Raw genomic sequence first — 27,090 nt, forward strand, 5'->3', positions numbered from 1 at the left:
CAAAAATTGTGAGTATCGGTCCATATTTTGGTATAGCCCCCATATAGACCGATCTCTCGATTTTACTTCTTGGGAAATCTAGAGGTATTTTAGGACTATAAATAGGCGTACCGAAAATGGTGAGTATCGGTCCATGTTTTGGTATGGTCCCCATATAAAACGACCTCCCGATTTGGGGTCTTGGGATTATAGAAACCGTAGTTTTTATCCAATTTGTCTGAAATTGGAAATCTAGAAGTAATTTAGGACCATAAAGAGGTGTGCCGAAAATGGTGAGTATCGGTCCATATTTTGGTGTAGCCCCCATATAGACCGATTTCCCGATTTTACTTCTTGGGCTTCTAGAATCCGAAGTTTTTATCCTATTTGCCTGAAATTGGAAATCTAGAGGTATTTTCGGGTCATAAAGAGGTGTGCCGAAAACGGCGAGTATCGGTCCATATATTAGTATAGACCCCATAAGAACGATCTCCCGATTTAACTCCTTGGGTTTCTAGAAACCGCTGTTTTTATCTGAAATTGTAAATATTGTGGTATTTTAGGCTCACAAAAACGTGTATCGGATTAAGTTTTTATCGGTCCATTTGATAATGCCTCCATATAGACCGACTTCACTTCTTGAGTGTATAGAAGGCGCACTGATCATGAAAATTGCTTGAAACTTAATGTAAAATTTCCAGATTTTACTTCTCGGGTGAAAATCTACAGATTTAAGATTTCAAATCAAGACGTTATTTTATAATTTTCTTGCACACTTACAAGAGATGTTAATGATTCCTCTAAAACTCAAACAAAAAGGGTTCTTGTAAATCCAGAATCTGATATAATCCTCATAGGTGAAATCTTTAAATTTATCTTCGGGAAGTGTCCTCAAATCCTCAAGCCCTCCTGAAATTTCAAAGGAAACCCTAATATTTGGTTCATGGTGGTGGGTATTTAAGATTCGGCCCGGCCGAACTTACTGCTGTATATACTTGTTAATAAATTTATTTGGCCTTAAGACCGCCGCCGAAAAATTTTTGGTGTTCGGTCGAAGCAGGAATCGTACCCACGACTTTGTTTATGCAAGGCGGGCATGCTACCCATTGCACAACGGTGGCACCCCAGGGCACCAAAGTCAATTTAACATAGAATGGTGACGGAGGTATAATAAGTTTGTCATTCCGTAACACGTCGAAATATCGATTTCCGACTATATAAAGTATATATTCTTGATCAGGAAGAAATTCTAAGACGATATAAGTCCGTCTGTCTGTTGTAATCACGCTACAGTCTTCAATAATGGAGCTTTCGTCCTGAAATTTGGCACAGAATCGTCTTTTGCACGCAGGTCAAGTTCGAAGATGGGCTATATCGGTCCTGGTTTTGATATAGCTCCCATATAAACCGATTTCTCGATTTGGGGTCTTTGGCTTCTAGAAACCGTAGTTTTTATTCGATTTGCCTAAAATTGGAAATTTAGAGGTATTTTAAGACCACAAATGGGTGTGCCGAAAATTGAATAAATCGGTCCATGTTTTGGTATAGCCCCCATATAAACCGAATTTGGGTCTTGGGCTTCTAGAAACCGTTTTTTCTATCCGATTTGCCTGAAATTGGAAATCTAGAGGTATTACAGGACTATAAAGAGGTGTGCCGAAATTGGGGTGTATCGGTAAATGTTTTGATATAGGCCCCATATAGACCGATCTCCCGATTTTAAATACTTCTTGGGCTTCTAGAATCCGTAGTTTTAATCCAATTGACCTGAAATTTGAAATCTAGAGGTACTTAGAACCCTAAAGACGTGTGCTGAAAACGGTGAGTATCGGTCCATGTTTTCATATATGCCCCATATAGACCTATCTCCCGATTTTACTTCTTGGGCTTCTAGAATCCGTAGTTTTTACCCAATTTGCCTCAAATCGGAAATCTAGAGGTATTCTAGGACCTTAAGGAGGTGTGGCGAAAATGGTGAGTATCGGTTCATGCTTTGATATAGCCCCCATATAGACATATCTCCCGATTTTACTTCTTGGGCTTCTAGAAACCGTAGTTTTTATCCAATTTGCCTGAAATTTTAAATCTAGAGGTATTCTAGGACCATAAAGACGTGTGTCGAAAATGGTGAGTACCGGTCCATGGTTTGATATAGCCCCCATATAGACCGATCTCCCGATTTTACTTCTTGGGCTTCTAGACTCCGTAGTTTTTACCTAATTTGCCTGAAATTGGAAATCTAGAGGTATTCTAGGACCTTAAGGAAGTGTGGCGAAATGGTGAGTATCGGTCCATGTTTTCATATAGGCCCCATATAGACCTATCTCCCGATTTTACTTCTTGGGCTTCTAGAATCCGTAATTTTTATCCAATTTGCCTGAAATTTTAAATCTAGAGGTATTCTAGGACCATAAAGACGTGTGTCGAAAATGGTGAGTACCGGTCCATGGTTTGATATAGCCCCCATATAGACCGATCTCCCGATTTTACTTCTTTGGCTTCTAGAATCCGTAATTTTTACCCAATTTGCCTGAAATTGGAAATCTAGAGGTATTCTAGAAAAATAAAGAGACGTGCCGAAAATGGTGATTGTCGGACCATGTTTTGATATAGCCCCCATATTATAGGAAAATAAAGAGAAAATATTGATTATCGGTCCATGTTTTGATATAGCCCCCATATAGACCGATCTCCCGATTTTACTTCTTGGGCTTCTAGAATCCGTAGTTTTTACCTAATTTGCCTGAAATTGGAAATCTAGAGGTATTCTAGGACCTTAAGGAAGTGTGGCGAAAATGGTGAGTATCGGTTCATGCTTTGATATAGCCCCCATATAGACCGATCTCCCGATTTTACTTCTTGGGCTTCTAGAAATCGTAGTTTTTATCCAATTTGCTGAAACTTTAAATCTAGAGGTATTCTAGGACCATAAAGACGTGTGTCGAAAATGGTGAGTACCGGTCCATGTTTTGATATAGGTCCCATATAGACCGATCTCCCGATTTTACTTCTTGGGCTTCTAGAATCCGTAGTTTTAATCCAATTGACCTGAAATTTGAAATCTAGAGGTACTTAGAACCCTAAAGACGTGAGCTGAAAACGGTGAGTATCGGTCCATGTTTTCATATAGGCCCCATATAGACCTATCTCCCGATTTTACTTCTTGGGCTTCTAGAAACCGTAGTTTTTATCCAATTTGCCTGAAATTTTAAATCTAGAGGTATTCTAGGACCATAAAGACGTGTGTCGAAAATGGTGAGTACCGGTCCATGGTTTGATATAGCCCCCATATAGACCGATCTCCCGATTTTACTTCTTTGGCTTCTAGAATCCGTAATTTTTATATAGCCCCCATATAGACCGATCTCCCGATTTTACTTCTTTGGCTTCTAGAATCCGTAATTTTTATATAGCCCCCATATAGACCGATCTCCCGATTTTACTTCTTTGGCTTCTAGAATCCGTAATTTTTACCCAATTTGCCTGAAATTGGAAATCTAGAGGTATTCTAGAAAAATAAAGAGACGTGCCGAAAATGGTGATTGTCGGACCATGTTTTGATATAGCCCCCATATAAACCGATCTCCCGATTTTACATCATGGGTTTCTGTAAACCGTAGTTTTTATCAAATTTACCTGAAATTGGAAATGTGGAGGTATTATAGGAAAATAAAGAGAAAATATTGATTATCGGTCCATGTTTTGATATAGCCCCCATATAGACCGATCTCCCGATTTTACTTCTTGGGCTTCTAGAATCCGTAGTTTTTACCTAATTTGCCTGAAATTGGAAATCTAGAGGTATTCTAGGACCTTAAGGAAGTGTGGCGAAAATGGTGAGTATCGGTTCATGCTTTGATATAGCCCCCATATAGACCGATCTCCCGATTTTACTTCTTGGGCTTCTAGAAATCGTAGTTTTTATCCAATTTGCTGAAACTTTAAATCTAGAGGTATTCTAGGACCATAAAGACGTGTGTCGAAAATGGTGAGTACCGGTCCATGTTTTGATATAGCCCCCATATAAACCGATCTCCCGATTTTACTTCATAGTTTTTATCAAATTTACCTGAAATTGGAAATGTGGAGGTATTATAGGAAAATAAAGAGAAAATATTGATTATCGGTCCATGTTTTGATATAGCCCCCATATAGACCGATCTCACGATTTTACTTCTTTGGCTTCTAGAATCCGTAATTTTTACCCAATTTGCCTGAAATTGGAAATCTAGAGGTATTCTAGGAAAATAAAGAGATTTGCCGAAAATGGTGATTATCGGACCATGTTTCGATATAGCCCCCAATATAGACCTATCTCCAGATTTACTTCTTGGGCTTCTAGAATCCGTAGTTTTTATCCAATTTGCCTGAAATAGGAAATCTAGAGATATTCTAGGACCATAAAGGGGTGTACCCAATATATTGAGTATAGGTACAGTTTTTGATATATAGGGTCTAGATTCTAGAACTACAATTAAATGTGCTGAATACTGTGTGTATATTTCCATGTTTTGGTATAGCTCCCATTACACCGAACTCCAGATTTAACTTCTAGGGTTTCTAGAAATTGTAATTTTTATCCGATTTGCTACAAATTGAAAATATACTGGCATTTTAGACCCATAACAAAGTGTATATGATTTAGTTTTATCGGTCGATTATGTAAAGCATCGATATAGACCGATTTCACTTATTGAGGGTATCGAAGGCGCACTGATCATGAAAATTGCTTGAAACTGAATGCAAAATTTCCAGAGATTACTCCTCGTAGTCATTTAAATAATTAGGATGAAAATCCACAAGGCGTTATTTCATAATTTTCTTGCACACTTACAAGCGATGTTTATGATTCCTCTAAAACTCAAACAAAAAATGGTTCTTATAAATTCAGAATCTGATCCTGGTTGAACTGATCTGCTTGGGAAAATATCTGTTATCAAACCCCCCTGAAATTTTCAAAGGAAACTATTATATTTGATTCATGGTGGTGGGTATTTAAGATTCGGCCCGGCCGAACTTGCTACTGCATATATACTTGTTAATATTTTTTTTTTTTTTTGTGTATTGATAAAAAATTTAAACACAAATGAAGCTTAACGATGACTTGTTATCAATACCACAATCCATAAGGAAAGGTCAAAAACTTTTAATCCAAGTAAACTTCTTTTTGAATGTATGAAAGCCAACATTCATGGCTTTGGAAGAACATCTAAAGCAAAGGTGCAGACCAATGATAACATTTTGTCTAAAATGCAATTATAAACTTATGCTTAGAACTTCATTATATTCAAAAGATTTAAGTGAAATACGACAACATTAAATTTCTTATAGCCCTTTTGCCATGGATGCTTCCCTAAAACTCAACGTAACCACAGGATTTTCTTGAACCCTCTTCTCTGAATATTATGTTAAATGTCTTTAACACTGATTGCCATGAGATATTGCTACAATGTTGTAGCTAATTGTAAATACAAACGGATAGATCAGTTACATACATATTCCCTCCAACCCCCGCTCTCTCACCATGGAAAACATGGTGAAAGTGATTACACTTTCACACACCCGAAAACACATAGACTCCATGGGTAGATGGTGTAGTAATGAATTAACCATCCAAGATATTGCGACGCATCCTCATATACAACGTATAGCCATAACAATTCTCAAGTGGATGTGTTATCTAAACGCCAATGCAAGATCAATATATGAATGGAAACTAAACATTCAGCCTCAATGTATATTTCGAATGGAACGAGTTCAAGTTGTGTCGCTTCGACTAGAGTGTGGATGATGTGCCATGAAATGTGATACTTTTCGGTGTTCCTTTGTTTAGATTGAAAATGCCAAAAATGACATTTCCAAATCTACTCATGAGTGGGTGAATGTAAGAATAAACCGTACCTACCGCACTCGATATGTTAGGACTATGTTTATCCACCTTACAGAGAGGCGTACCCAATAGAGAAGAGATATCCTTGTGACAGTGGCAATGTTTAGCATCAACTCTATAGGATTTCAAGAGAGATAAGTTTGTGTATTGTTAGAGTTTCAATTTGCATCCCAAAATCCGGGATGACTTACGTTCACGTAACTATGGGTGGATATCCATTGAGACTGGTCTTATACACAAGGAACATTGTCTTGATTTATGGTTGAATAAACAAATCGTTTTATGCCACCCAACAGTTTCTTCTCATTTATCACAATAATCTTGGAAAACTTATTAGTTTCAATCTTATATTGCAGGAAGGATAAGAAACTGAAGGTTGAGAAAAACAATCTTGAGATTTTTTTTCTTGTCGTCTAGAATATCTGTAAAATGAATTCGACAATTTGTTTTTATAATTTTTGAAATATGAATAAATATGTGAATCGAAAGGTCTAAACATGTTAAAGAAATTTAGATACGTCGGCAAAGATTTTATTTCAAACAACGAAAATAACCGTGCTCTTTGTCAAAATACTTATTACTAATATTAAGAAATATTTTATTAATATAAATTTAAAATCAAACGTTATTAAAAAAAACAAGTATATAGTTCGGCCGGGCCGAATTTTAAATACCCACCACCATGAACCAAATATTAGGGTTTCCTTTGAAATTTCAGGAGGGCTAGAGGACTTGAGGACACTTCCCGAAGATAAATTTAAAGATTTCACCTATGAGGACTATATCAGATTCTGGATTTACAAGAACCATTTTTGTTTGAGTTTTAGAGGAATCATTAACATCTCTTGTAAGTGTGCAAGAAAATTATAAAATAACGTTTTGATTTGGAATCTTAAATCTGTAGAAGTAAAATCTAGAAATTTTACATTGAGTTTCAAGAAATTTTCATGATCAGTGCGCCTTCTACACCCTCAAGAAGTGAAGTCGGTCTATATGGAGGCATTACCAAATGGACCGATAAAAACTTAATCCGATACACGTTTTTGTGAGCCTAAAATACCAGAATATTTACAATTTCAGGGACATCAGATAAAAACTACGGTTTCTAGAAACCCAAAGAGTTAAATCGGGAGATCGTTCTTATGGGGGCTATACTAAAATATGGACCGATACTCACCGTTTTCGGCACACCTCTTTATGGCCCGAAAATACCTCTAGATTTCCAATTTCAGGCAAATAGGATAAAAACTTCGGATTCTAGAAGCCCAAGAAGTAAAATCGGGAAATCGGTCTATATGGGGGCTATACCAAAATATGGACCGATACTCACCATTTTCGCACACCTCTTTATGGTCCTAAAATACCTCTAGATTTTCAATTTCAGACAAATTGGATAAAAACTACGATTTCTATAAGCCCAAGACCCCAAATCGGGAGGTCGTTTTATATGGGGACCATACCAAAACATGGACCGATACTCACAATTTTTGGCACACGTATTTGTGGTCCTACAATACCTCAAGATTTCCAATTTCAGGTAAATTGAATAAAAACTGCGGTTTCTATAAGCCCAAGAAGTAAAATCGGGAGATCGGTCTATATGGGGGCTATACCAAAATATGGACCTATACTCAAAATTTTTGGCACACGTATTTGTGGTCCTACAATACCTCTAGATTTCCAATTTCAGGTAAATTGAATAAAAACTGCGGTTTCTATAAGCCCAAGAAGTAAAAGCGGAAGATTGGTCTATATGGGGGCTATGCCAAAACATGGACCGATACTCACCATTCTTGGCACACCTCTTTATGGTCATAAAATACCTCTAGATTTCAAATTTCAGGCAAATTGGATAAAAACTACGATTTCTATAAGCCCAAGACCCCAAATCGGGAGGTCGGTTTATATGGGGACTATATCAAAACCTGGACCGATATAGCCCATCTTCGAACTTGACCTGCCTGCAGACAAAAGACGAGTTTGTGCAAAATTTCAACACGATTGCTTCATTATTGAAGACTGTAGCGTGATTACAACAGACAGACAGACAGACAGACGGACAGACGTACATCGTTATATCGTCTTAGATTTTCTCCCTGATCAAGAATATATATACTTTATATAGTCGGAAATCGATATTTCGATGTGTTACAAACGGAATGACAAACTTATTATACCCCCGTCACCATTCTTGGTGGTGGATATAAAAACAATTCTTCGAAATTTAATTAAGCTGGGCAACACTTCCCCATTACACAAAAAAATACATATATTTTGTTTTGGTTTTCAATCACGATATTAACTGAATTTTCTTCAATCACGGAAATGATAATATCAATCAACTGCACTAATTAAAAAATTAATTAATCTTATAAAAAATGTAATTGATTCGAACAGTTTTTGTGATTATACCCTGCGCCACACTGTGGAACAGGGTATTATAACTTAGTGCATATGTTTGCAACACCCAGAAGGAGACGAGATAGACACATGGTGTCTTTGGCAAAAATGCTCAGGGTGGGCTCCTGAGACGATATAGCCATGTCCGTCTGTCCGTGAACACATGTGTTTTGGTTCAGAATAGAACCCTATTGATTTTGGAAGAAATCGGTTCAGATTTAGATATAGCTCCCATATATATCTTTCGCCCGATATGGAGTAATACGGTCCCAGAAGCCAGAGTTTTACCCCAATTTGCTTGAAATTTTGCACTAGGAGTACAATTAGTAGTATAGTCAAGTGTGCCAAATTTTATTGAAATCGGTTCAGATTTAGATATAGCTCCCATATATATCGTTCGCCCGATTTTCACACATATGACCACAGTGGCCAATCTTTTACTCCGATTTAATTTAAATTTTGCACAGGGAGTAGAATTAGTATTGTGGCTATGCGTGCCAAATTTGGTTGAAATCGGTTCAGATTTAGATATAGCTCCCATATATAGTTTTCGCCCGATTTACACTCATATGACCACAGAGGCCAATTTTTTGCTCCGATTTAGTTGAAATTTTGCACAGGGAGTAGAATTAGCATTGTAGCTATGCGTGCCAAATTAGGTTGAAATCGGTTCAGATTTAGATATAGCTCCCATATATATGTTTATCTGATTTCGTCAAAAATGATAAAAATATCAACATTTTTCTTGTAAAATAGCCACTGCTTAGTCGAAAAGTTGTCAAAATGACTCTAATTTTCCTAAACTTGTAATACATATATATCGACCGATAAATCATAAATAAACTTTTGCGAAGTTTCCTTAAAATTGCTTCAGATTTAAATGTTTCCCATATTTTTTTACTAAAATTGTGTTCCACCCTAGTGCATTAGCCAACTTACATTTTGAGTCTATAGATTTTGTAGAAGTCTATCAAATTCTGTCCAAATCGAGTGATATTTAAATGTATGTATTTGGGACAAACCTTCATATATAGCCCCCAAACACATTTGACGGATGTGATATGGTATCGAAAATTTAGATCTACAAAGTGGTGCAGGGTATAATATAGTCGGCCCCGCCCGACTTTAGACTTTCCTTACTTGTTTGTTACTAAAATTGTGTTCCACCCTAGTGCATTAGCCAACTTAAATTTTGAGTCTATAGATTTTGTAAAAGTCTATCAAATTCTGTCCAAATCGAGTGATATTTAAATGTATGTATTTGGGACAAACCTTTATATATAGCACCCAACACATTTGACGGATGTGGTATGGGTATAATATAGTCGGCCCCGCCCGACTTTAAACTTTCCTTACTTGGTTTTTACTAACATTGTGTTCCACCCCAAGGGATTAGACTGAAGTTTTAAGTCTACAGTTTTTTGGAAGCTAACAAATTTTGTCCAGGTCGAGTCAGATTTAAATGCATGTATAGGGGAACAGAAATCTTTATATATAGCACCCAATACATTTGACGGATTAGATATGGCGAAAATGTGGCTCTACAAAGTGGTGCAGGGTATAATATAGTCGGCACCGCCCGACTTTTCTTACTTGTTGATTTCTATTTTTATTAAAAATTTAATGAATATTATTTCAAATCTAATTCAGATTTTAAATTGGTGATATTTATACCCTCCACCATATGATGAGGGGGGTTTATTAACTTTGTCATTCCGTTTGTAACACATCGAAATATTGCTCTAAGACCCCATAAGGTATATATATTGTGGGTCGTGGTGAAATTCTGAGTCGATCTAAGAATGTCCGTCCGTCCGTCTGTTGAAATCACGCTAACTTCCGAACGAAACAAGCTATCGACTTCAAACTTGGCACAAGTAGTTGTTATTGATGTAGGTCGGATGGTATTGCAAATGGGCCATATCGGCCCACTTTTACGTATAGCCCCCATATAAACGGACCCCCAGATTTGGCTTGCGGAGCGTATATGAGCATTAGCGTAGCTAGACAATTTTCCTAGGGGGGGCTATAGCCCCCCTAGCTAAAACTTTATAGACTGAAATTATAGGTTCAACTAATGTTTTATTTCATAAAATTGAATAAAAAAATAGACATCAAAATAACTCGACAATCAATTTATAATAAAGCAACTAAAAGTACCCTACGGGAAATTGGTGCAAATTGCCACTGACGGACCTATCACAGAACTGGTACCTGTGCTCCAGTTAGTTGCAATTTTCACATTTAGTGAAATAAGATTATCAGAATAACCTTTTGTTCGACATATTTCAAAAGTTTTTTTTTCATTTCGGGTTCGATTAGGAGCCCAAATTGAAAGAGATTTCTAAGAGTTTGTCCGAGACTGGTTCCTGAGGACCTGTTTATGGGTTGCTCCTGCTAAATTGTCCCAGGACGTGTCCTTTGGGATGAGTCCAAGTCGCGTCCTAAAATGTAAATTTACTCCGTCAATGACAAACCCATGTTAAAGTGGACGGTCCCTTCCATACGTTTTGATCAGAACTGGGACTGATCCATACACACCTGGGACTAGTCCTGTACCAGTTCTGTGGTTGATCCATTTCCCGTAGGGTAGTTCCACACTTTTCCCAGCAAAAAATTGTGATTTGTTCTAAAGGCACAACTTTAAAAGCACTTCCAAAAATGTCCTCACAAAGAAGTTAACTATTTTAACTACACAGGAAGTTTTTTTACTTAATTTTTTTTATATTTTAATGCGTAATTTTTTTTTCAAATAGTTTAAAAAAAGAGTAAGAATAAATAAAATGGTACAAATTATTCAAATTTTGCCACAAAAATGCTAAATCCATAATATTTGAATCGATAATATTTGAAAAAACGTTTCAAACAAGCGTTAGAATGCATTAAAAATCATAAAAAAGTATAAAAATTATTTATTTGGGAAAAAATCACAAAATTTTTAATTCACATTCAAAACACTGAATTCGGATCACACCTTAAGAAGTGATGCGTTTTTGCAGCATTATTAAGATATTAATTTATGAAAGAATAGTTTTAATATCAATTACTATTTTTTATTCAACTAAATCATAAGTTCAACCACAGCTTTATTTCATAAATATCAGACTTCTACCACAACCCAAGTAATTCGATTGTGCATGAAAGTCTTTAGTGAAACTTTGTGCGTTGTACGAGTATATACTTGTTTAATTTTTATAAAAATGTAAAATCGTAAATAGGTTTTCAAATTCTGGGGGGGGCTAAAATTTTTCTGGGGGGGTCTAAGCCCCCTCCCCAGAGGCCTTCCTACGCTTATGTATATGAGTAGCATATTTCATCCGATTCGGTTGAAATTTGGTAAACCGTTCCCCAGATTTGATCTCCGGAGCCTCTTGGAGGAGCAAAATTCATCCGATCCGGTTGAAATTTGCAACGTGGTGTTAGTATATGGCCGCTAATAACCAAAATTGGTCCATATAGGTCTATAGTTATACATAGCCGATCCCCAATCACAAAAAAATTGGTCCATATCGGTTCATAATCATGCTTGCCACTCGAGCCAAAAATAATCTACCAAAATGTTATTTGTATAGAAAATTTTGTCAAAATTTTATTTCTATAGAAAATTTTGTTAAAATTTTATTTCTATAGAAAATTTTGTCAAACTTAATTATATACGTATTTAATCGGCCTTGGCTGATAAATCCCCGGTCTAACAAAGAAAAATAAATTTTTTTTGTCAGAATTCGTTTTTATTATTCAACATAGATCCGTTCAAGAGCGATACAACGATTATAACGACCTTCCAATTTTTTGATACCATTTTGGTAGTACTCCTTCGGTTTTACCTCAAAATAGGCCTCAGTTTCGGCAATCACCTCTTCATTGCAGCCAAATTTTTTCCCTGCGAGCATCCTTTTGAGGTCTGAGAAAAAGAAAAAGTCGCTGGGGGCCAGATCTGGAGAATACGGTGGGTGGGGAAGCAATTCGAAGCCCAATTCTTATGGGAAGCATGTCTTTGGAATTCAAATTTTCACCACATTATATTTAAGTGCAAACATATAATCTTCATAAACTAGCATAACATATTTGGGACATGTTAATATGATAGAAAATATTATGTTTGGGGCATAACATTTTTTTTAACATAATGTGCAAACACAGAGGAAATAGAAATACCGAGTCAAATTTGATATTTCCATGGCTTTCTTTGTGTGATTATTATCAAAAACTATCGGGTACATGCACTCAAAAAAAAAGTTTACTTGGACCCAAAGATTTTGACCTTCCCTTGTTGGTATTGATTCCGAGCCAAAGATGCGGCTTCTTTAAAATAAAGACATATTTGACGGACCTCCCTGGCTTTAAATCTAGGATAATTAAAATTAATATTAGATACAGATCTCATTCATAGAAGTTTTATCCTCTTTTTGCGATATATTAATAAAGGTATTTATGTACAAACAAATTCCAATTTAAAATCCATATTATGACAGGTACTTCAAAGTAAAAACAGTTTTCTTAATTTAAAAAAAAAAAAAAAAAACTTTAAACCAAAGATGCAAATCATTAAAATAAGTCCTAGCCTATATTTGAAGCGATTTTATCTTAAATTTAAAAATGCAATATGTTAGTTTAGTTTAAAACTATTTCTTAAAATTAAAAATGTTTTTCTTTATTTTAAGGAAAATTTGACTTACTTCAAAGATCTACACTTCAGCAGAGAGACGGAAAATTTTAAGGCTTGTGTCCTAAATTTAATGAAACAAATATTTGAAGCAGGGATTATAAACTTTCATTTAATTAAAATGTCATTATTTTAAAGAATTTTGTCCTTAACATTGGGTAAATTTCGATTCCTAAAATTTAATTTGCATAATTTTCCATATTACGTCAATATTTTTTTCAGTGTGGACTAATATCATCCATCGGACGTTGAACATAAAATAACTTTAGTATATTTACGATTATGCTATAAAAATCAAAATACAAAAAAAAAAAAACAATGTATGAATATAGAATGAAATGAAATTCTCGTATGTCATCGAAACCAGCTCACGAGCCAAAGTTGCAGCAATACTCCTGCCAAAAACAGACATTTTGGCTGACTTAGAATTTATTGATGTCGTACGTTGCAAGATCATCGCCACGGAGTAGCATCATCATCTCCTACACTTCAATTAACACCCAGAACTCATTATGGAGTACACGAAAGAATAACACCAGGCATAAGGAAGAACAAAGGCCTCAACATCAGGGGTGACAAAAATCCACCCATCAACCGTTTGGTAGAGCACTGCAACATATCATCACATGTATATTAGGGTAGATAAAAACAAAACCAAATGGAACAATTTGACACTATCTGTTTTTTCCCCACATAGTATGATCACTTGGCGAAATTAAATTATGACCTCTTCCTCATTCTCTCGCTCTCTCTCTCTCTCTCTCTCTCTCTCTCTAAGTCGGTTGTCCAAATTGTAATCTAAAAATCTCTTAGTATAGCTAAAATTGAACATTTCATGTTAGCCTGATACCGAAACAGGCAATTAACGTCCAAATGCATTATATCTAATTTTACAATTATTAATCGAGCTTTATGGACAGATTTAGATTAAGGAACACGATTAATATAGTCATTGAAAAGAAAACGCCAGATACAAATCTATACACGCCTGGACTGTACATGTTTCGATTCGGGCGAATGAATCTTTTCGCAGCCTTTAGTATAGATCTGGCTGGGAGAGATAACTCAATTTTGGGCCCTTTTCTTAATCTAAATCTGTCCTAAAGCTCGATTAATAATTGTAAAATTAGATAAAATTGAACATTTTCTAATTTCTACCATGCCACCCTATTACACTATATTGGGAAAGTAAATATTCCTGCACACTTATCATCAATGTGTTTTAATAAAACTCAACGATGGATGAGATGCACAGACAATTTTTGAGTTTTGATTCATTGGAAATTATAGGCATAATTACACATTGAATACCAAACTCATTTTTCTTCATCTCTCTCTCATCAACAGTGAGTGTATGGTGAATTGCCGTAATTCAAAGAAAATTCAACTAAGCGTTGCAAGTTTACCGAAAAGAGAGAATAGGAAATAAATATTTGCCAAATGGGAATTTATTGCAAAACAAAAAAAAAAAAAAAAACAAGTATATACAGCACTAAGTTCGGCCGGGCCGAATCTTAAATACCCACCACCATGAACCAAATATTAGGGTTTCCTTTGGAGGGCTTGAAGACTTGAGGACACTTCCCGAAGATAAATTTAAAGATTTCACCTATGAGGACTATATCAGATTCTGGATTTATAAGAACCATTTTTGTTTGAGTTTTAGAGGAATCATAAACATCTCTTGTAAGTGTGCAAGAAAATTATAAAATAACGTCTTGATTTGAAATCTTAAATCTGTAGAAGTAAAATCTTGAAATCTAGGGAGCCACCGTGGTGCAATGGTTAGCATGCCCGCCTTGCATACACAAGGTCGTGGGTTCGATTCCTGCTTCGACTGAACACCAAAAAGTTTTCCAGCGGTGGATTATCCCACCTCAGTAATGCTGGTGACATATCTGAGGGTTTCAAAACTTCTCTAAGTGGTTTCACTGCAATGTGGAACGCCGTTCGGACTCGGTTATAAAAAGGAGGTCCCTTGTCATTGAGCTTAACATGGAATCGGGCAGCACTCAGTGATAAGAGAGAAGTTCACCAATGTGGTATCACAATGGACTGAATAGTCTAAGTGCGCCTGATACATCGGGCTGCCACCTTACCTAACCTAACCTAACCTAAAATCTTGAGATTTTACATTGAGTTTCAAGCAATTTTCATGATCAGTGCGCCTTCTACACCCTCAAGAAGTGAAGTCGGTCTATATGGAGGCATTACCAAATGGACCGATAAAAACTTAATCCGATACACGTTTTTGTCAGCCTAAAAATACCAGAATATTTACAATTTCAGGCAAAAACTACGGTTTCTAGAAACCCAAGGAGTTAAATCGGGAAATCGGTCTATATGGGGGCTATACCAAAATATGGACCGATACTCACCATTTTCGGCACACCTCTTTATGGTCCTAAAATACCTCTAGATTTCCAATTTCAGACAAATTGGATAAAAACTTCGGATTCTAGAAGCTCAAGAAATAAAATCGGGAAATCGGTCTATATGGGGGCTATACCAAAATATGGACCGATACTCACCATTTTCGGCACACCTCTTTATGGTCCTAAAATACCTCTAGATTTCCAATTTCAGACAAATTGGATAAAAACTACGGTTTCTATAAGTCCAAGACCCCAAATCGGGAGGTCGTTTTATATGGGGACCATAACAAAACATGGACCGATACTCACAATTTTTGGCACACGTATTTGTGGTCCTACAATACCTCTAGATTTCCAATTTCAGGTAAATTGAATAAAAACTGCGGTTTCTATAAGCCCAAGAAGTAAAATCGGGAGATCGGTCTATATGGGGGCTATACCAAAGTATGGAGCGATACTCACAATTTTTGGCACACGTATTTGTGGTCCTACAATACTTAAAGATTTCCAATTTCAAGTAAATTGAATAAAAACTGCGGTTTCTATAAGCTCAAGAAGTAAAATCGGGAGATCGGTCTATATGGGGGCTATACCAAAACATGGACCGATACTCACCATTTTTGGCACACCTCTTTATGGTCATAAAATACCTCTAGATTTCAAATTTCAGACAAATTGGATACAAATTACGATTTCTATACGCCCAAGACCCCAAATCGGGAGGTCGGTTTATATGGGGACTATATCAAAACCTGGACCGATATAGCCCATCTTCGAACTTGACCTGCCTGCAGACAAAAGACGAGTTTGTGCAAAATTTCAGCACGATTGCTTCATTATTGAAGACTGTAGCGTGATTACAACAGACAGACAGACGGACATCGTTACATCGTCTTAGAATTTCTCCCTGATCAAGAATATATATACTTTATATAGTCGGAAATCGATATTTCGATGTGTTACAAACGGAATGACAAACTTATTATACCCCCGTCACCATTCTATGGTGGTGGGTATAAAAAGAAATAAAATACAGTGAGTTTGATGATTTAGGAAAAAATGGAACTAAATTGTAATCCAATTTTTTGAGATTTTCACAATGCGGTGTTAAGACAAGGAATGATACGATATCCTTGTAATTATTTATTACAAATAATTGTTTCAATCTGACTAACCCCATTTTCATAAAGCTACATTAGCTAACGAACTTTTAAACTATGTCATCCTGCTTACATAGAAAAAATTTATTTTCTAATTTCGTGATTAATTGATCCAATTAATTTTTTAATTGAAATTGTTTCAATTACAAATATGATAGTGTCAATCACACAATTAATTAGAAATAAACAATATACTTGATCAAGCAATTAATTGATTTCTTCCAGGGACCGTAAATAACAGTTATTCCGAAAATTTTAACTAAAAAACTCATCATATTTGAGCGACCTATGCTATCATATAACCATATGCGTAGGAATGCCTCTGGGGAGGGGGCTTAGACTCCCCCAGAAAAATTGTAGCCTCCCCAGACTTTGAAAACCTATTTACGATTTTACATTTTTATAAAAATTAAACAAGTATATACTCGTACTACGCACAGAGTTCCACTAAAGACTTTCATGCACAATCGAATTACTTGGGTTGTGGTAGAAGTCTGATATTTATGAAATAAAGCTGTGGTTGATCTTATGATTTAGTTGAATAAAAAATAGTAATTGATATTAAAACTATTCTTTCATAAATTAATATCTTAGTAATGCTGCAAAAAAGCGTCGCCAAAAAAGAAGTGAAAATGTTTTCTTTGGGTCTGGAAGTGGAACAAAATTGGCGGAGAAGCGATGAATGTAATATGAACTTGTCATAGAACGAATGTCCACCGTTTCAACAGCCGTTGCAATGAATTTGCATCACTTCTTAAGGTGTGATCCAAATTCAGTGTTTTGAATGTGAATTAAAAATTTTGTGATATTTTCCCAAATAAATAATTTTTATACTTTTTTAATGCATTCTAACGCTTGTTTGAAACGTTTTCCCTCGTATATTTTCAAATATTATCGATTTTTCTATAATGGATTTAGCATTTTTGTGGCAAAATTTGAATAATTTGTACCATTTTATTTATTCTTACTCTTTTTTTAAACTATTTGAAAAAAAAAACAAAAAATTACGCATTAAAATATAAAAAATGAAGTAAAAAACTTCCTGTGTAGTTAAAATAGTTAACTTCTTTGTGAAGACATTCTTGGAAGTGCTTTTAAAGTTGTGCCTTTAGAACAACTCCCAATTTTTTGCTGGGAAAAAGTGTGGAACTACCCTACGGAAAATGGATCAACCAAAGAACTGGTACAGGACTAGTCCCTGGTGTGTGGACCAGTCCCAGTTCTGATCATCTGACTCATCCCAAAGGACACGTCCTGGGACACTTTAGCAGGAGCAATCCATAAACAGGTCCTCAGGAACCAGTCTCGGACAAACTCTTAGAAATCTCTTTCAGTTTGGGCTCCTAATCGAACCCGACATGAAAAAAAAAACTTTTGAAATATGTCGAACAAAAGGTTATTCTGATAATTTTATTTCACTAAATGTGAAAATTGCAACTAACTGGAGCAAAGGTACCAGTTCTGTGATAGGTCCGTCAGTGGCAATTTGCACCAATTTGCCGTAGAGTACTTTTACACCCTCAAAAAAAATCACCTCTCTAACATATGTTCCAAACATATTTTTGAGGAAGCACATATATTATTGGATACTGTCGAAACATTAATATGTTTATTTTATGTGAACATATAATGTGTGTGTGTGTGTGTTTGGAAGCATTTTGAGCCCAAAAATATTATATGCTTGGAAGAATTTTCCCCAAAGAAGATTGTGCTCATTCCCTAACACAATTTTCACTTCCACGAAATTTTTTAGTTCTTGGCACCTTTTTCTGTAATACAAATAATGTTGAAGAAATTATTCAATTTTATAATTTTTTTAAATTTTACCTTTCGCCTGGACGGAGAATCGAACCGAGGACCATACAGTTTGTAAGCCAACACACTACCACTGAGCTACGTAGCTGTTATAGTCACCAGTAGACAATTATCGTTATAAGTTACATTTATATAGCATAGTTTGCAGCGCCCACGAGCCCATGCAAACATAACATTATTTAACAGAAGCATACATGTGTTGGCAACGTGGAGCAGTGGTTAGCATGTCTGCCGTACATGCAAAGGGTCGTGGGTTCAATCCCTGCTCCGACCAAACACCAATTTTTTTTTTAATTTATACATTTATATTTATACTATATTAAATTTTTATAATGAAACTTCGAAATGTGGGTTATTAAAGATTGATATAAACGAAATGGACTGAGCTTTTGGCTAAGATATTATTTTTTTATTGCAAAAATAACAATTTTGTAATAAAAAACTGGTTTTGGTATAAAAGTTTGAAATTTTGGAAGGAATTCAAAAATTCTAACAAAGGAAGAACGTGGGGTCGAGTATAAACATACATAAATAATTTTATAATATAGACAAATTAAATAATAATTAGGCTTAAATTAAATAATATTTAGACTTAAGCATATACAATTTTTGGCCTTATCATAAAGCAGTTTCCGAAACAACATATAAGCGGTTTCACAGAAATTGCTCTCTTTTGATTCTCTCGCTGTGTTAATTTGATATCTTTCGTCGACCCTCCCGTATTTATCTCTATTTCTTTCTCTATACTCTCTCTCTGTCGCTCTCTGAATAAAATATCACAACATTTATATGTTTACTCGAAATTTGTAAATTTATATATGTTTACATTCACACATATAATTTTTATGAAACATGCATGCCCCAAACATAATATATTCTAACATATTAACATATGTGTTCCAAACATTTAGTGTTAGTTTGAGAACATTACATGTTTGCACTTAAATATATTGTGTTTAAAAATTGTGCCCGAAACACATTTTGTTTATATCGAAACATATGAAAAACATATTTTTCTAACAGTGTAGTTGCTTTATTATAAATTGATTGTCGAGTTATTTTGATGTCTATTTTTTTATTCAATTTTATGAAATAAAACATTAGTTGAACCTATAAGTTCAGTCTATAAAGTTTTAGCTACACCCTCACAAAAAATCGCTTCTGTAACATATACTCCCAAACATATTTTGCTTCAAGCATATACATTTTTGGGTATTGCCCAAACATTTATATGTTTGATCTCTACCAATATATAATATGTTTGAAAGCATATTGGTCTAAACAATATATGTTTGGGTAGTCTAAGTTCCAAACATTTTGTATTTTTGCATCCATATTCAATAATGGTTAGGTTAGGTTATGTGGCAGCCCGATGTATCAGGCTCACTTAGACTATTCAGTCCATTGTGATACCACAGTGGTGAACTTCTCTCTTATCACTGAGTGCTGCCCGATTCCATGTTAAGCTCAATGACAAGGGACCTCCTTTTTATAGCCGAGTCCGAACGACGTTCCACATTGCAGTGAAACCACTTAGAGAAGTTTTGAAACCCTCAGAAATGTCACCAGCATTACTGAGGTGGGATAATCCACCGCTGAAAAATTTTTTGGTGTTCGGTCGTAGCAGGAATCGAACCCACGACCTTGTGTATGCAAGGCGGGCATGCTAACCACTGCACCACGGTGGCTCCCATATTCAATAATGTTGTCTTCCAAAAAACAATACGTTATTATGTGAACATATAATATGTTTGGAAGCATTTTGCACCCAAAAATATTATATGCTTAAAAAAAATTCTCCCAAACAATATTGTGCTCAAAATTTTATTTATTTATTTATATATATACACATAACGAATTATGAAAATAAACAGGTAATATAGGTGCTAACAACATAGGTTTTCGACCTGAATGCTCAAAATTTTGTTTCTGCCTAATTGTATATTCTCCCACATCTTTCTCACTTCCACGAGATTTTTTAGTTCTTAGCACCTTTTTCTGTAATACAAACATTGTAGAAGAAATTATTCAATTTTATTTACCTTTTGCCGGACGGGGATTCGAACAGCGGACCACACAGTTTGTAAGGATCAAAGAAGTAGCTGATCAATTGCCCAAGGAAAAATAAAATGTTAATTTTGTAATAACAAGCAACAACCACCAACTTAATTCAATATCGCTCCCTGTTAAATAGCGCTCCAAGCTACTAAACACATATATGTTTATAGGCTATTTCTAAATTAATATATGTTTGCATCCAAGCATATTATATTTACAAACCTTTTATGTCCCAAACATAATATGTTCTAACATATTAACATATATGTCCCAAACATGTTATGCTAGTTTATGAACATTGATTGCACTCAAAAATATTGTGTTTAAAAATTTGTGTCCAAACATATAATGTTTATAGCCAAACATATGAAAAACAGCCTTTTTCATCCGTGTAGGGGGGGGGGGCTATCTATAGCCCCCCTAGGAAAATTGTCTAGCTACGCTAATGCATATAACATAGCAATAGATTCATTTCGAACAGCTTTTTCAGAATCTATGGTGATAAATGCTCCCAATTCCAAAGTTAAGGGGTTTTTCAACGAAATAAAAGGTCGGATGACACTCTTGGCACTCACTCAAAGCTTATTTAGGAAGGTAGTTTCTTGCTATCATGTGATTACAATTTTTTTCATTTGAGCAGAACATTGATTGTCGTTATTTGCTTAATGACATAGGCGTAGCTAAAGGGATTTTATGGGTTTGTCATCTCCCCTTATCAAATACCATGCAATATTTCTTCAAACTATGATTATATATCATTGAATTAAATACTATAGTTTCTTCCCATCTACAAGAATTTATTTTTTCTCTTTTTGAGGTATCTTCACAAAAAGCACACATGGTAGCTTTTATCCATTACGAGAAGGTTGCTTGCTATGCCAATGTTCAATTGAAAATTGCGCCAAATAAAAATAAAACTTCAAAATAAAATTATTTTATACCAACAATTTTAACAATGAATTTTCTGAGCGTTACTATTTCTTCAAACGCACTGTTCCAATATGTATTTTATTTGGCTATACATGAAGGCATTAAAATATTATTGTGCTCATATTAATGTATTCCATGAAAATGTTGAACTGCATCCATTCTTCCTATTCCCCACTGCTGTTCATATACAGTCGACCATCGAACTTTGTGATTATGTTCGTAATGCCTTGAAGTATTACTCTGCCAGCATTTCAAAGTTCCATGTCATCATCATCGCTACCACAGATTCGTAAGTGACAATACAACAATCGCCAACTGTGATGGGGGGAAACGTATCACAAAGTACGAAATGTAAATGAAGAATTTTTCCATCACTATTCTATTTTGTGAAACACCAAGCGTTACTAGCTTATTATAGATTATTTAAATAAAAACGAAAATAAATTGCTGAAAATATAGTTAATACGCTTAAAATTGTGAGAGGTATATTTGTGAACAATTTTCGACTTTCCAAATGGAATAAAGTGATAGTTTTCGGGTATTTTTTCAGACACCAAACACTGATAGACGCTCAAACAATTGCAACTTATAAATCAACACAATTCCTTTTTTGAGGCATTACGTTCAATTTGTTTTTATTCAATTTAATATCCATCTAAACAAACCACAATGATTCTTTTACAACTATCTTAAAATTGCACTTTTTCTGATGGTTTGGAGGGGCTCTTGTACACGGATGAAAAATACTGTTTTTCATATGTTTGGCTATAAACATTATATGTTTGGAACACAAATTTTTAAACACAATATTTTTGAGTGCAAGCATATAACGTTCATAAACTAGCATAACATGTTTGGGACATATATGTTAATATGTTAGAACATATTATGTTTGGGACATAAATTGTTTGTAAATATAATATGCTTGGATGCAAACATATATTAATTTAGAAATAGTCTATAAACATATATGTGTTTAGTAGCTTGGAGCGCTATTTAATAGGGAGCGATATTGAATTAAGTTGGTGGTTGTTGCTTGTTATTACAAAATTAAAATTTTATTTTTCCTTGGGCAATTGATCAGCTACTTCTTTGATCCTTACAAACTGTGTGGTCCGCTGTTCGAATCCCCGTCCGACAAAAGGTAAAATTAAAATAAAAAAATCATAAAATTGAATAATTTCTTCTACAATGTTTGTATCACAGAAAAAAGTGCTAAGAACAAAAAAAAATTCGTGGAAGTGAGAAAGATGTGGGGGAATATACAATTAGGCAGAAACAAAATTTTGAGCATTCAGGTCGAAAACCTATGTTGTTAGCACCTATATTACCTGTTTATTTTCATAATTCATTATGATTGTAAATATATAAATAAATAAATAAAATTTTGAGCACAATATTGTTTGGGAGAATTTTTTTTAAGCATATAATATTTTTGGGTGCAAAATGCTTCCAAACATATTATATGTTCACATAATAACATATTGTTTTTTGGAAGACAACATTATTGAATTTGGATGCAAAAATACAAAATGTTTGGAACTTAGACTACCCAAACATATATTGTTTAGACCAATATGCTTTCAAACATATTATATATTGGAAGAGATCAAACATATAAATGTTTGGGCAATACCCAAAAATGTATATGCTTGAAGCAAAATATGTTTGGGAGTATATGTTACAGAACCGATTTTTTGTAAGGGTGTAGGCATCGTTCTAAATGTATCTAAAAAGGCACCTAATAATTGCACTCATGCGATACTTTTTTGTAGTAACTTGGGGTGGTACAACTTCTCAATGGTGACGGAATTTTTGTGACGAGTTTTGGATATCGTATACGGCTGTTTTCGACGTGGTGGGGATTCTCAGATGTGCCGTCAAATACAAAAAAGTTGGTAGGGTTTTAGCAGACTTGTTTTCTATGAGTGCATGCATCAGTTAGAATGTTCCCATCGCTACAAACTGCATAAAATAATGCTCTCGTTCCATTTCATCCTCATCGCTACCACAGACCCGTAAGTGAAAACGTATCAAAAAGTACGAAATGTAAATGAAGAATTTTTCCATCACTATTCTATTTTGTGAAACACCAAGCGTTACTAGCTTATTATAGATTATTTAAATAAAAACGAAAATAAAGTGCTGAAAATATAGTTAATACGCTTAAAATTGTGAGAGGTATATTTGTGAACAATTTTCGACTTTCCAAATGAATTAAAGTGATAGTTTTCGGGTATTTTTTCAGACACCAAACACTGATAGACGCTCAAGCAATTGCAACTTATAAATCAACACAATTCCTTCTTTAAGGCATTAAGGCCGGTACTCTGTTCGGTTTTCGCGTTGAAACTCCATACAAAACCAAAAAATGCGAAAAATTTGCGAAATTTTTTCCATTTGTGATACTTTGTTTTTTCGTGTTGAAAAACTGACGTTTATAGCACGGCGCCATTTGCAATGTGAATTAAGAAATAATTTATTTATTAAAAACTATTTGTGCGTGTTTATAAATCAAACACGGACCATATTTTTGTTCCGAAACTATACAAAGGATCAAAGGAATAGCAGATCAATTGCCCAAGGAAAAATAAAATGTTATTTTGTAAAAACAAGCAACACCACCAACTTAATCCAATATCGCTCCCTGTAAAATAGCGCTCCAAGCTACCTAAAAAAACGCCGCTTTCTATGTGCGAAATAATGGTTTCCATAAAAATTTTTCGCAAGAATGAACATAGTACCGGCCTTTACGTTCAATGTGTTTTTATTCAAATTAATAAACATCTAAACAATCGTATTTTACTTGACCACAATGATTCTTTTACAACTATCTTAAAATTGCACTTTTTCTGATGGTTTGGAGGTGTTCTTGTAGGCGTCGTTCTAAATGTATCTAAAAAGGCACCTAATAATTGCACTCATGCGATACTTTTTGGTAGTAACTTGGCGTGGTACAACTTCTCAATGGTACGACTGTTTTCGACGTGGTGGGGATTCTCAGATGAGCCGTCAAATTCAAAAAATGTTGGTAGGGTTTTAGCAGACTTTTTTTTTATGAGTGCATGCATCAGTTAGAATGTTCCTATCGCTACAAACTGTATAAAATAATGCTCTCGTTCGGCTGCGATGTCCAAAACAGCTTTATTTATAAAGTAGAGGGATATGAGCAATAATTGGTCCCTTATATTCCGATATCCTGAATTGCAAAATTTCGTTTGGCAATATTTTCTTAATCCTAAAATATATCCACTTAAAATTTGGCTTTATAGTTCCATTTAATGAGAAGATCAAATTAAAATTGGGTTTAATTCCGAGAGTATTTCAAGTTTTTAGTTATATAAATCCTTGCGATTTGCGATTCCTAATATCGGAACAAGGGGGAGTATCTGCAGGGCGTGCGATGGTCCATATAGTTTTGGTTGGTGTTGCCAACCCATTGCTCACTGTGTGATTATCGAACTTGGCATCACTGTACCATATGATTGCTTGAATTTATATTGGCAGCCCTGGTTATCAGCTGCATATATTTACATTTATAAAGGAAATAAATTGAGTGAATCGTTTAAGGAATTGCAAAACATTATATACAAAAAAATAAAACATCGAAATGTCCAATCCTACCACACCGTCGACAACGCCTGGAAGCCAGGCCTTAATTAATTTCAAGAAAACGCCGCAGGCTGTGGAAACTTTCAAGAGACCATCAGACATTGGAATTAAACGAAAACCAAAACCCAAAATACTCACAGAAGAGAAATACATTGAGGAAATTTCAAAGATAATACAAAGAGATTTCTTTCCGGATCTGGAAAAACTAAAAGCACAAAATGATTATCTGGATGCCATGGAACAAAAAGACTATGCACGTATGGAATCCATTAGGGCCAAGTATAGTGGCAAACAACATAGTGAAAGGAGTCGATGTAAGTATTTCAGCTACTATGCTTCTGAATCATATTTTCATTAATTTCGCTATCCATTTTTAGCCATGACACCCGCCACTTTCGAGACACCAGCCAGTTTTGGAGAACAAACACCCCGAGCAAATAGTGCTGCAGATACTCCTGGGGCACATTCTGTTGCTTCGTCTACTTCATCGCGAAAGTCCAACTCTTCAATATCCGATAAACATTCACTAGACTCATTTCTACAAGCCTATACCAGTGAAGATAACGATAGTTTCCAAAAAATTGTGGATACAGCCGATGCCAAATTACGACAGAAATTTGCGGTACTTTATAACGAGGAAAGAATATCAGCCGAAAAGTTACAAAGAGCATTAACCCTGCCTTCGATTGAAAAACAATTCGAACAACCAGATCCCTTGAGGGTTATAGAGACTTGGAACTATACAAACAAAAATTCAATAATGTATACACCTGAGTGTGTAGAGCTAACAGAACAGGAAAAAATTGAGATGGCAAATCGTAAACAGGTTATACATCACAACGCTACACGAATGCATAGTAACCCATTTAAAGATGATGGAAAGACAATACAGAATACTGGTTCGGAAAGTGAGAAAAGTAGTTTAAGTGAGGCTAACACAATGGGTTCTAATATAGGAGTAGCTTCACAAGTGAATCGTTTTGATTTATTGAAAACACCTTCACCGCGTCCAGGCGAAGCATTTTCCCCACTTATGACATGGGGTGAAATCGAAGGAACTCCTTTCCGTTTAGATGGTTCAGACACTCCGATTCGTCCAAATGTTGGGCCATCATTTAAAATAAATGAGAATTCTAAACGTGAGACAATAGCATTGGCTCTGGCCGAGAAGGTAGGTGAAAAAATGCGAGCTCAAAAGCAAAGAGCAAAGGAAACTGCACGCAGTAATATATCGTCACCATTTATACGTTCAAATATGGAGCGTTTAGCTTCAATGTCTCCTGCCGCCAGAAATTTGGCAACAATGAAGCTGGGCATTCGATCCACACCCAGTATGTTAACACCCTCGCCATTGAGAACACCCAAAACGAAAACGCCACTTAAAGGAAAAATGGTAAAAAATACCCCAGATGTTGGTGTAAGAAAACCAACGGTGAAATCATCTCCCCGTGTTATGCCAAAGGCAACGGACTCGTTGCAGGCAAATATCAGTGAAACTGGAGGCACTTTGACTGATGATTTACTTCAAATTCCTACAAAGCGTGCAAGGGCAGCAGATTTCTTTTAGTTTTTTTTATTTGTACTTTGAGTTTAAGGGGAAATTTTGAAAAATATAATCGATTTACAAAACAAAAAGTGTACGAATTTTACATACACTTTGTCAAATAAATTTCTATACGATCGAAAAATTGTCTTAGGACTGATACAAAAAAAAATGTCATCATAATCGATACAGAATGAAAATCTGTAGTTAACACGCCTGACCATTTATTTTTAAGTGCCCTGATCACATATGGAAATATTCGTATTGATTCATTGTTGGGTGTAATTAGGGGGTTTTCCAGCGAACGAGAGTTCCCTGGATTTTCTCTAGTAGTGAAAATGTTCTTTTTGGATCCGGAAGTGGTGCAAAATTGACACAGAAGCGATGAATTTAACATGGGTTTGTCACAGGACGGGTGTCCACCATTTCAACAGCCGTTGCACTGAATTTGCATCACTTCTTATGCTATCAGTATCGAGGGTTTAAAGTCTTACATAGATGATTTTGATTTTACGTATTTTTACTTCTCCAATGATGTTAATGAGAAGCTTCACGTTTTGAACTCCTTATTGAAAGTACATTTTTGGACATGTTCCTACTGTTAGTTTTCGAGATAGCACAAAAAGTGACCCGTGGATGAGGAAAAGAGAGGTAGTAAATGT

At 35.2% G+C, this 27,090-nt stretch overlaps 1 protein-coding gene across 1 annotated transcript; it reads left to right on the forward strand.

Annotated features, from left to right (window-relative positions):
- Positions 1-24,788: 24,788 nt before the first annotated feature.
- On the forward strand, positions 24,789-26,573 carry Es2 (ess-2 splicing factor homolog). Its single transcript, XM_075302978.1, has 2 exons — positions 24,789-25,199; positions 25,263-26,573. Exons 1-2 carry the CDS (start codon positions 24,884-24,886, stop codon positions 26,450-26,452), a joined length of 1,506 nt encoding a protein of 501 aa, XP_075159093.1. The 5' UTR covers positions 24,789-24,883; the 3' UTR covers positions 26,453-26,573.
- The last annotated feature ends 517 nt before the right edge of the window (positions 26,574-27,090 follow it).

Source organism: Haematobia irritans, chromosome 3 (assembly GCF_050003625.1).
Source record: "Haematobia irritans isolate KBUSLIRL chromosome 3, ASM5000362v1, whole genome shotgun sequence".
Taxonomy (NCBI): domain Eukaryota; kingdom Metazoa; phylum Arthropoda; class Insecta; order Diptera; family Muscidae; genus Haematobia; species Haematobia irritans.

Coding starts and splice junctions, on each gene's coding strand:
- Es2 (XM_075302978.1), top strand. CDS start 24,884: ATGTCCAATCCTACCACACCGTCGACAACGCCTGGAAGCCAGGCCTTA. Junction 25,200..25,262: donor ACATAGTGAAAGGAGTCGAT/GTAAGTATTTCA, acceptor ATCCATTTTTAG/CCATGACACCCGCCACTTTC.